The sequence below is a fragment of the Nomia melanderi genome, chromosome 8 (assembly GCF_051020985.1).
Source record: "Nomia melanderi isolate GNS246 chromosome 8, iyNomMela1, whole genome shotgun sequence".
NCBI lineage: Eukaryota > Metazoa > Arthropoda > Insecta > Hymenoptera > Halictidae > Nomia > Nomia melanderi.
Window position 1 is genome coordinate 10,657,453 of NC_135006.1, and position 10,002 is coordinate 10,667,454.

General features: G+C 29.3%; 1 protein-coding gene across 2 annotated transcripts; it reads left to right on the top strand.

Annotated features, from left to right (window-relative positions):
* The first annotated feature begins 7,198 nt into the window (after nt 1-7,198).
* Polr1F (RNA polymerase I subunit F) lies at nt 7,199-9,965 on the top strand. 2 transcript variants are annotated; one of them, XM_031978004.2, is made up of 4 exons: nt 7,199-7,524; nt 7,685-7,827; nt 7,895-8,090; nt 8,194-9,965. In XM_031978004.2, exons 1-4 carry the CDS (start codon nt 7,334-7,336, stop codon nt 9,659-9,661), a joined length of 1,998 nt encoding a protein of 665 aa, XP_031833864.2. In that variant the 5' UTR covers nt 7,199-7,333; the 3' UTR covers nt 9,662-9,965. The 2 variants fall into 2 exon arrangements, with proteins under 2 accessions (XP_031833864.2, XP_031833866.2); XM_031978006.2 differs by having other exon boundaries at nt 7,377-7,524; nt 7,887-8,090.
* Nucleotides 9,966-10,002: the final 37 nt, after the last annotated feature.

A 10,002-nucleotide genomic window follows, 5' to 3' on the forward strand; every position in this document is an offset into this window, starting at 1 on the left:
TAAAAAATTGCTTGTATAATGTACAAAGTGTAAACCTCTATATTTATCTATATAATAAGTGTACTTGTATGTAGATTTATATTCGTAAACTTGTATATCAATTTTTATTCGTTCGTTTGCTAGTGAAATTTTAAAAGCTAAACTTGTAACTCTCTTGATTTTTACTTTATTATTCCAGTACACCAAATGATTTACCGAATGATAAAAATGAAGGTATATTCACAGCTTTTACACTCAAGTTTGATTGATGTGTGTATTACATTATATAAGTGCGCACAGAATGATTTTGTATTTAAATTTTTCAATTCAATATTTTTGTCTACTTCTTTTACTTGTCAAAATATTTAATAGAACACATTTTATATCTGTAACTTTAAGGACTATTTTTACTTTTTAGACACAAATTTGAATTCAGTATAAATAATCGATGTTATAAATGTTACCTCTTTAAATTGTGTATATAAATAATAGCAAAAATGGCTAAGAGAACAAGTTACTTTTAAATTTTAAATTAAAAAAAATACTTTTATTTTTTAATGTCTTATTATACATATGATATTCAACTTTCCTCCGTTTCTTATCGCACTGTTTTTACGACATTCATTCCACTGTTTCCCTCTCCAACTTCACTCATTTCAAATTACCATGATCAGGTTAATTAATATAAATTATTACTTGTTAATACAAATCTAAGCTTATATGACATAATTTTTAACATAACTCATAGAAAAAGTTGGCACCGTCTTCCAGAAAAAATCTAAGATAACCTGTATATACATAATATGAATTTCTATTTTAGGATAAATTCACTTACCGGAGAAATTCAGAAATATAGAATAAAACTGCATCGTTCGTTTGTAATCACCTAAAATGAATTGGTTACGAATTATATCGATTGTACCCAACTTTCGTTTCCTGACGCACCTACTAAATTAGCCGTATTAAGTACCCGTTTTGCTTGTATTTTTCATTTCTCACTTATCAGAGACTTATACTGTTGTATAATCCATATGTCAAACATAACCACTTCTTTATGGCTGTCTGCATACTTTATCATTTACGTTCACGTTTATTAATGACACGTACACAAATAGGGTGCGATTGAAAAGGAGCAAATTTAAAACTATATAGTACAGTATTATGTGCATGTAATAGTAAACAGGAATATTGATTTTCAGTGTAAATTCCTATAAAATTCTATATAAATCTGTAAAGACTGCATACATAATCTTTTTTAAATATAATTTTTAAATTTGAAATTGAAATTATTATTAATTTATTGTCGTTAAGCAGTTATATAATAATGATAAACAATAAGAAATATTACACATATTATACGCATATATTACTCGCTTTCCATCAAAATACTTAAATAAACGTAAGTATGTATTACAATGTCTATAAAAACAAGTTCTCCAAGACTAGAAATACTCATACATTTCAGTATCAGACACTGTATGTGTATACTAGTCCATATTTATGTAATTGTTGCAACGATGCTGCTCGAATTAAATTTTTATTATTAAAATTAGTCTTTCTCATATTTTTATTTGATTACCAGAATGAAAATGAATAAATTTTTCTGATTTGGAGGGAGAATATTTGAAAATTTGATATAATTATCTAAATACATTTTTTACGAACTCTAATTTTTCACTTTGATCATTTTTACTAATCAATAGTTTTTTCCACAATACTTTAGAAAATTCACTGATTAGTGAAAAAATGTTAAATATGTACTTCTAAGAAAACACTTCAATCTTATTTTTGTCACTTCTATTCTGAGTAATTTCTTTCCATTTCAATCTATTAATTTTTATGGACAATTAATTATCGGAAAATTTGTTGCGTTTTCTTCGCCAGTAAACTATTTATTTGTACTCTTTATCGCAAAATTGTTTTATTTGCTATTTTGAATGTCGTGAATACAAATTACTTCTTCTGTGCCGAGAAATATATTAATTAATTACATTAAATAAACATAAATTCAAATCTTGGAAAACCTTCTGATATGATAATTGTATTGTCTGTATTGTCCATACAGAAACAATTTTTTCATCAGAGCATTAGCTGGTGCCTTTGAATTCAGCAACAATATATTTTAATTTTATTATCGTAAAATTGTGGATATCAATTTTATGGGATTGTAATATTTAGCGTAAAATTATCTTTACATATTAAGTCGTCTTTAAATTTCGTTTCTAATTCAATCATCGGCACTAAGGTATTCTATAGAGATCGTTCATGGTAATATTTACTTTCCGAGAGGCGCATTTCCACAGAAAATTGGTTTCGAAAAAGGATAAAGTTTTATGTCCGTAAAAAAGTGTTTTGTAATGCAGGCAACTCTATCCCCCAGTAGAGGGTCGCTACTCGCGAGTAAAACTCGAACTACACCATTCCATATAACTTCTAACTGAACAGGTTCTTCGCAGTTGTGTACACTGTACAGTCCAATACGTAACGTTGACGCACAGCGAGACTGTTGCACTATAGACACGTGCCTCTCGCGTATGTTCCTCGGATTAGATAGGTACGGTGCACCTTTCATTTGCATATCATCTTGTGTGCATACACAGAAGACTTTACAGAGATGAAAATTCAGTTTCTTCTTCAAATTAATTTCTCGTATATATGCACCTCTAAGTCTACTACTATCGTGAACGTACTTTTATGATATATTACTTCCATCAAAAGAAGTATGAAGGTATGAAAAAAATTTATTTTTAAACTAAAACGTACAGGCCATTTTACGTTAAACGTTACAATCTTTCATACTTCGTAGTGTATACAACTGAAATATTATGTAATCAAAGTAATGTATAGCAAATTGAAAATATGCAAATCTAAAGTTAGGAGATCGATTACACATGCCTGCAGTAGTAGTACAACATATTTTGGAAGTTTTTATCTACGACACAGGTTATGATAATAACGTTAGTATTGGCAGTATATAATGAATACAATACAGAGGATCATCTATGTTCAGTTGTTTAATTTTGTGTCTTTTAGTACACGTTTAAAATTTAAAAATTATAAATAATTCATAACTACATAAAAATATGTTATTTCTGTCTATATTTGATTCTCCTGTATGCTGTAATTTATGGTTTAAACTATTTTATATACATTTTGGAATCGTATGCTAATGAAAAAATATTATGACTCAAACGGAAAATTTCTGACGCTGCTACTCCTGATGAGTAGTGTGCGTCAGATACATATAACGAAGTAATCAATGTAAGTCAGGGCGAATGTAGAGTCATCCGAAGAATAATATTCAATCATTATTTATGTATGCAAGATGTTACGTTTATTTAATTTTCATACACTCTTTTTTTTTATTCATAGTAGAACCTTGAATTATAATATCATTTAATGGTACATTACTAGAAAAATATTACGAGTTATATAATATCAATATTTAAAATTTTTCTATTTCAAACTTTTTGGATAAATTATACCTTTTCTTATTCACGGGTTAATAAAAATTGATGGACATATTCGATTGCAAAGATCTGGTAGAACTCCCAGCAAGTACATATTTAGTACTTTAAGACCTCGATTTAGAGAATCAAATATCAAAAGTTCAGACAGAAATTTTGACGCTATAAGGATATTCAAAAGTATCACTTTCTTCGGTTCAGAAGGAACTTTTTTTATTCTTTTTCGCTTCCGTCCGTGTCAACAACGTGCAGTCATTGCTCCCTCGTTTGCGCAGGAATGTGTTGCGCGTACGTCTTGCAACCGTGAAGTTTCCTCGCGATCGTGCACGTTCAGACGTGTTTCCGTTTACCTGTGCATGCCGCGCACACTGAGTCCCGGCTGCGTCTGTGTAACGGTTCACGTATAATCTTTAGATGATGGAGTGGGACTACAATCACCTGGTGCTAAAGTACATACCCATGTTTTAATTCATTATCAATGACTATTTAAAACCGGCATTGATACTTCAACGTTGCAAATGCTAAGAAAAGTTTATAGTTTTCACATAAGGACAAATTATCAACGCTATATTTTTTCAGGTACTAAAATGCACGTTGAGCATCTCTACACATCTGTTGAAGTTTAGTCTGCGATTAAATTATACACTTAAGTTTCGTACAGATGAATTAGATGTAACGTAACTTTCTGTTTACAGTCCTGAAATACCGACACTGACAAACGTGTTTTAGTAAACTAGCGAACTCTACCTGAATGGAACGGTCAGATAATGAACTACTCCACTGCAAAGTGGATACATATGTATTTACATATATGTTCATGAAAATTAATTTTTACAAGTGTCGTCAGGTCTAAAAAATACAATGTTGGCGCATCTTGAGAATTTGATGTGTAAAAAAATAATCGGCCTGACAACGAGAACATTTACAATTTGATTCCTTCCGCATTCAATCTGTCTTTCGATGTTATCACGTTAAAATTTATATAATGAATTACGAAGAAACATTTAAAAACCTAACAATCGAGGGGGAGGGTGAAATTTTGGACTTAGCTTCAGTTTGCATAAAAACAATATTTACTAGAAGGGTTTTTAACGATACAAAGATTAAATGCAAAATTAAAAGTATTTTACCATTTCAATATCACTCCCTGTGACTTTTGAAATTTGTATACTCTAACTAGGCTAATATTCCACCAATCGCTTCATTTCGCATAGAGGAAATACTGACGAGAGGGATTTTTTGAAATTTTAAAGTTAAGATAAAATATTTTGCGAAGAGCGTTTTACCATTGTACTGTCACTTTCTACGTTGCCGATACAACGTAGAATAAAATTAGAATAGTATTTGATATATCTATATTTTTTTTAATTTACGTATCTCCTCCAACGATCTGTATGGATTTCCGTTGCAGGAGCTAAATGTTTCTTAATTAAAGTCACGAGGGTGTCCTCATGTCTTCGATCGTAGAACATATTTCAAGTTAAAATAACTTTCCTCCACGATCTATTAAACCGGTTAATAAATAGGATTTAAATATAAATATTTGAGTGTTCCATATATTTGTACTGACATAATTTGTGACATTTGAAAAGTAAATGCGTAGGTAGGGGAGAATCTTTGCCCCTTCCACCGATCCTTCGTCATGAGAACTAGCTCCATCTATACTAGACATAAATTTGAAGTACTGTCCGTATATAATATTGAAAGTACATACTGTAAAGGGTGCTATATTTTTATCCTGCACTGTAGGGACAGAGGGTAAAAGCCCATGGCCCAAAGTCTTCGACTGGCCCATACACGTCACCGGTTTATAATGGATTATTAGTATTAACACTTTGAATGCCGCACGATTTCATAGAGCAAAATACCCAAATCGAGAAAATATAATATTAAATCATTTGATTGATTTGCATTATTATTATTGCATGTTCATTTAGCTGAATATCACCGCGTTAGGCAGTATTATTTATAATATAGAAATCTTTTCAAATAATCATAGTTTAACTGAGTGAACTATAGTAATCCGATTCGGTTGGGGGTCACCGGTGACCCCCACGGCATTAAAAATTAAATGTCATGCAAGAAATGTTTAACAATGCACTAATTTAAAGCACGTTATTCCCTTACCCACAGCTTCCACTACAATTTTCTCAGGAGTTTTCAAAAATAACTGTTCCAGCACGCATTGTGAAACGATGCTTGTCGTATACTATAACGGTAACATAGGGACTGACACTACATTGGTAAAATGAGTTTCTGCAAAATTTTTCTCTATGCAAAATGAAACTGTTGGTAAAATATGAACCTAATCAGGACATAAAAGTTTCAAAAATTACAAGGAGTGACATTGGAATGGTAAAATACTTTTTCCTTCGTTTACTTACTTTAATCTCTGTAACAACAATTTAAAAATTAAAATTAGAAGAGTTAAGTTACTTAAGTTATGTCACGAATTCGAAGACATTTTTCATCTTCGCGATGACATATTAACTACAATGCAACCTCTGCAACATTCAATAAGATTCTAACTATGAATAATATTCCCATTCATTTGAAATCTTATAGATATCGTGAGATACCTAAAACTGAAGTATCTAAACGAATTAAAGAAATGTTAAATAAATATTTATCCATTGCTTATTATTCGAAAACATTAAATAGCTCTGAACAATCTAGTCAACGACCGAAAAACAGTTGCTAGCTGTATGAACACTTCCGATATGATAAAGTTAACACTTATCTATATGATAAAGATTTTACTGTCTACACTGATTACAGACTGCTTCAATGGCTTTTTAATTTTAAACATCCTTCCATGAAACTCGTTCAATGGCATTTATGTCTTAATGAATACAAGTACGTTATAAAGTATAAATCGGGAAAAGAAAATTATAGCGCTGGCAAATTATCAGGATTACACTCTTATTTAAAAGAAAATTTCGAGATACTACATTGTGCATAATTCCGGTGAAACATATCATAATTTTACGAAATTCCACGACATGAATCAGAATTTAATTAAATTTCCTGCGGAAGAAATAATTCTTTGAAATTATTTATGATTTGAAACACTGTTAACCCCTTATTTTACAACGTGTCAGACTCGTGGCGAAAATTAAAAAAAAAATTTAACGAGCGCAAGTATTATTCAACTGAATTGAATTCGAATCATAACTTGAAAAGATTACAACATATGTACATATACATTTACAAAATGTCCTCTTAAGACTGATTCCAAATTAAAATTTATAAAAACTCTTATACTTGATAATGCTAAGGTTGTTTGCTTTTATATTAATAATGTACCCCAATTTTTGTTTAGGTTCAGTACGTATTTGAAGATTGTACGTACAACATATTTCAAGAAATTAACTTTTTTTTAAAAAGTGTTTATAAAAATTGCTGGAAATGATTAGTAAAACATCTATAATTTTATGATAGGTAATAATATGTAACATATGAAACATAAATTACATAGCACATTATGTTTACAATTACAAAACAGTCAGTACATACAAATAAAATAGGTAAATTTTGCAGAAATTCTTATGTTCGCAAGTCTAAATTCCAACACGAAGATCAAGACAGCTTGTAGGGTTTAAGATTTTAGATATAACATTACGAGTACATAAATAATGAATATTGAAATCAATAAAAGTAGAAAAATTGTACTGTTGCCTAAAATGTAGTAAATAATATTTGAAATATTAATTTTTTTCGCGGTTAAAAACATTCTTGAATTACGTCTATCACGGTAAATAGTATCATTTGTCTGCTTGGCCGGCAAAACAGGATACATAACCTTCACACGTTTTTACGTCTACGCTACATGTGATTTGCGTTGGATCAAGTGTTTATAGTTTTGTAGAAAATCGAATTGATGAAAAATGAGATTCAAAACGTACACTGGAATTACTTGGTCTTTGCTGGAACTAAAAGGTTTACTTGAGGATGAAGAATCTCGTGTTTACTTCGAGAAATCAAAAAAGCATTTTGGACTACATCCGTTTCATTTGACCAATCTAAATGCCTCGTTAAACGAGATATTAAGTTCGAATTTGAATTCTTATGACGCTGAGTACGTACTCTATTTATATTAATTTTTGTAACTATTTAGATTTGTAATCTTCATTTTCTAGCCTTTAAGTACATATATAGTTTTAAGTTCACATATTTTTGATTTTTAAGATAATAAGCTATGGGACTGACAAAACTGTTGTTTATTGCATTCATTGCAGGTTGAAAGGATTTTTGTTAGCTTATCAGAATCCAAAACTGTTAACACCATTAGGGGAAATATTTTATGATACATGTTTCATTCATGTTGATATACAAGCAGAGTTTTACGTGTTTAGACCAGAAGTAGGATGTTGTTTGAAAGGTAAAATATTAAATTGTTACTGTGCTTTTAAGTGTATGATTTATTATTAATAAACATAGATTTATAGGAACTATAAATAAGAAAGGACTGGATCATATTGGAGTTCTTGTACATAAAGCATTTAATGTATCTATACCGAAACCAGAAGATCAGGAAAATTGGTTAGGCGATAATCTTGAAATTGGCCAAGAAGTAAAATTTACAGTAACTTTTTTGGATTTTAATAGTAAATTACCATTTATTCGTGGCAGTTTAGATTCTGAGTAAGTGATGAATTATAATCTGGTACTTTGTACCTATTTAATTATATTGAATGAATATAAAATTACTTATTCAATAATCAACTGTTATTTACTATTATTCCAGCAATTACCTGCAAGGTTGTAAATTAACAGAAAAAAAACTTAATCAAAAAACATTACATGGAAATGTTATTGAAAATAATGTAGAAAATGTACATAGTATGAAACAGAAAAAGCAACGTACATTTTTTTCTACCGATTCTGAAAATAGTTCTAACGAGGATGCAGTACAAGTTAAGAAAGAAACCTTTAAACAAAATAAACAAGGACAATTGTTTAATCAAGATGATGTAATTGAGTGTAATGACAAGAATGAAGACAAAAAATCTATAAAAAAGGTCAAAGAATCTAGATTAAAATCGATCAAAGTAGAAACAATGCAAAAACAACATGTAAATAATAATTCTACACATGATTCTGAAAGCGAGCAGCAACTAGAAAAAATTAGTCCTTTAAAGAAGAATATAAAAAAGAAATCCACAGAGTACACATCTCAAAGTAGTATAGACGAAGATATTGATATAAAACCTGGAAAATCACCAAAAAAGACGTCGAAAAAATTGTCTAATGCAGGATCTAAAAATGAAATTAGGAAAATTAAATTAGAGGGCACAGAAAATATTAATGGAAAACATGTTAAGGAAGAAATAATATCAGAAAACAGAAGTAAATTAAATAAGAAATCTAAAAAGAGAAAGTACTCAGATGAAACTGATAATTCAGTGGAAGATTTGACTGTGGACAAATACATGAAAAATGCCAGTAAAAAGACAACAGAAAAGGAAACAATATCAAACATTGATAACAATGAAATATATGTTAAAGTTAAAACTGAACCGTTTAATAACTACTCTGTTAACGAAATTAATGATAAAGTAAAAGAAACTCCCAACAAGAAAAAACATAAAACACCCAAGAAATTTGAGAATAACCAAGAAGAGCTATGTTCAGAAAGTATCAGTACACCCAAGAAAACTTCTGAATCAAGCATGTATGTAAGTTCCTCTAATTTTGATAACGAAGAAGAAACTGAAAATAATATAGTTAAAAAGAAACGAAAAAAGCATTCAAGGGAAAGTCTTTTAGATATTAGCGAAATTAAAGTGGAATCAGACTACGAAGACATTATAATTAAAGTAGAAAAACCTGACGATGGTTATTCTCATAATAAATTAAATGAAAATTTTTCAAACAATAGTGCAGAGAACGTATTAAAAACTACTTCTCCTAAGAAAAAACATAAAACTACACTAGATAATATTTCTGTTAATGATGAAACAGATCATGAAGTTGACATGAAATACCCGAAAAACAGAATTTTTGTAGATAAAGACTTGAAGGTGCAAAACATAAAGATAAAGAAGGAAAAATCTGTAATGAATACTGAATCAGATGAAGACCAGATTAATAAATTTAACCAAAAACATGAGAAGGTGAGGAACAGTAAAAATTCGCCAAATAAACAGTCAAGTGTGTCACAATTTGACATTAGTAAAGTCAAAGTTAAAATTGAAAGGTCTACTGATAGTTAGGGTATGTGAAATGTTTAAATATGTTTCATTTAAATTACTTATACGTATATATATATATACATATTACATTTTATATTCTTATACTAATATTCAACTTGTACATAATACACATACATTGTCAATAAATTTCAATAATTAAATGTTCTGAAAATTGAATATTATAAATCATTGGTTTTAATAATTGTCATGTAGCAGTGAGATTCGACTACACATATTAATTATGTTGACATGTAGAATATATGTGACAAGTCAGAGTACAAATTTGTCTTCTTAATACTATATAATAAAAAATTTATACAACATATATTGTTATTTACTATTATTTCATAATTTTACGTATA

Coding starts and splice junctions, on each gene's coding strand:
- Polr1F (XM_031978004.2), top strand. CDS start 7,334: ATGAGATTCAAAACGTACACTGGAATTACTTGGTCTTTGCTGGAACTA. Junction 7,828..7,894: donor AGTAGGATGTTGTTTGAAAG/GTAAAATATTAA, acceptor ATAGATTTATAG/GAACTATAAATAAGAAAGGA. Junction 8,091..8,193: donor CGTGGCAGTTTAGATTCTGA/GTAAGTGATGAA, acceptor CTATTATTCCAG/CAATTACCTGCAAGGTTGTA.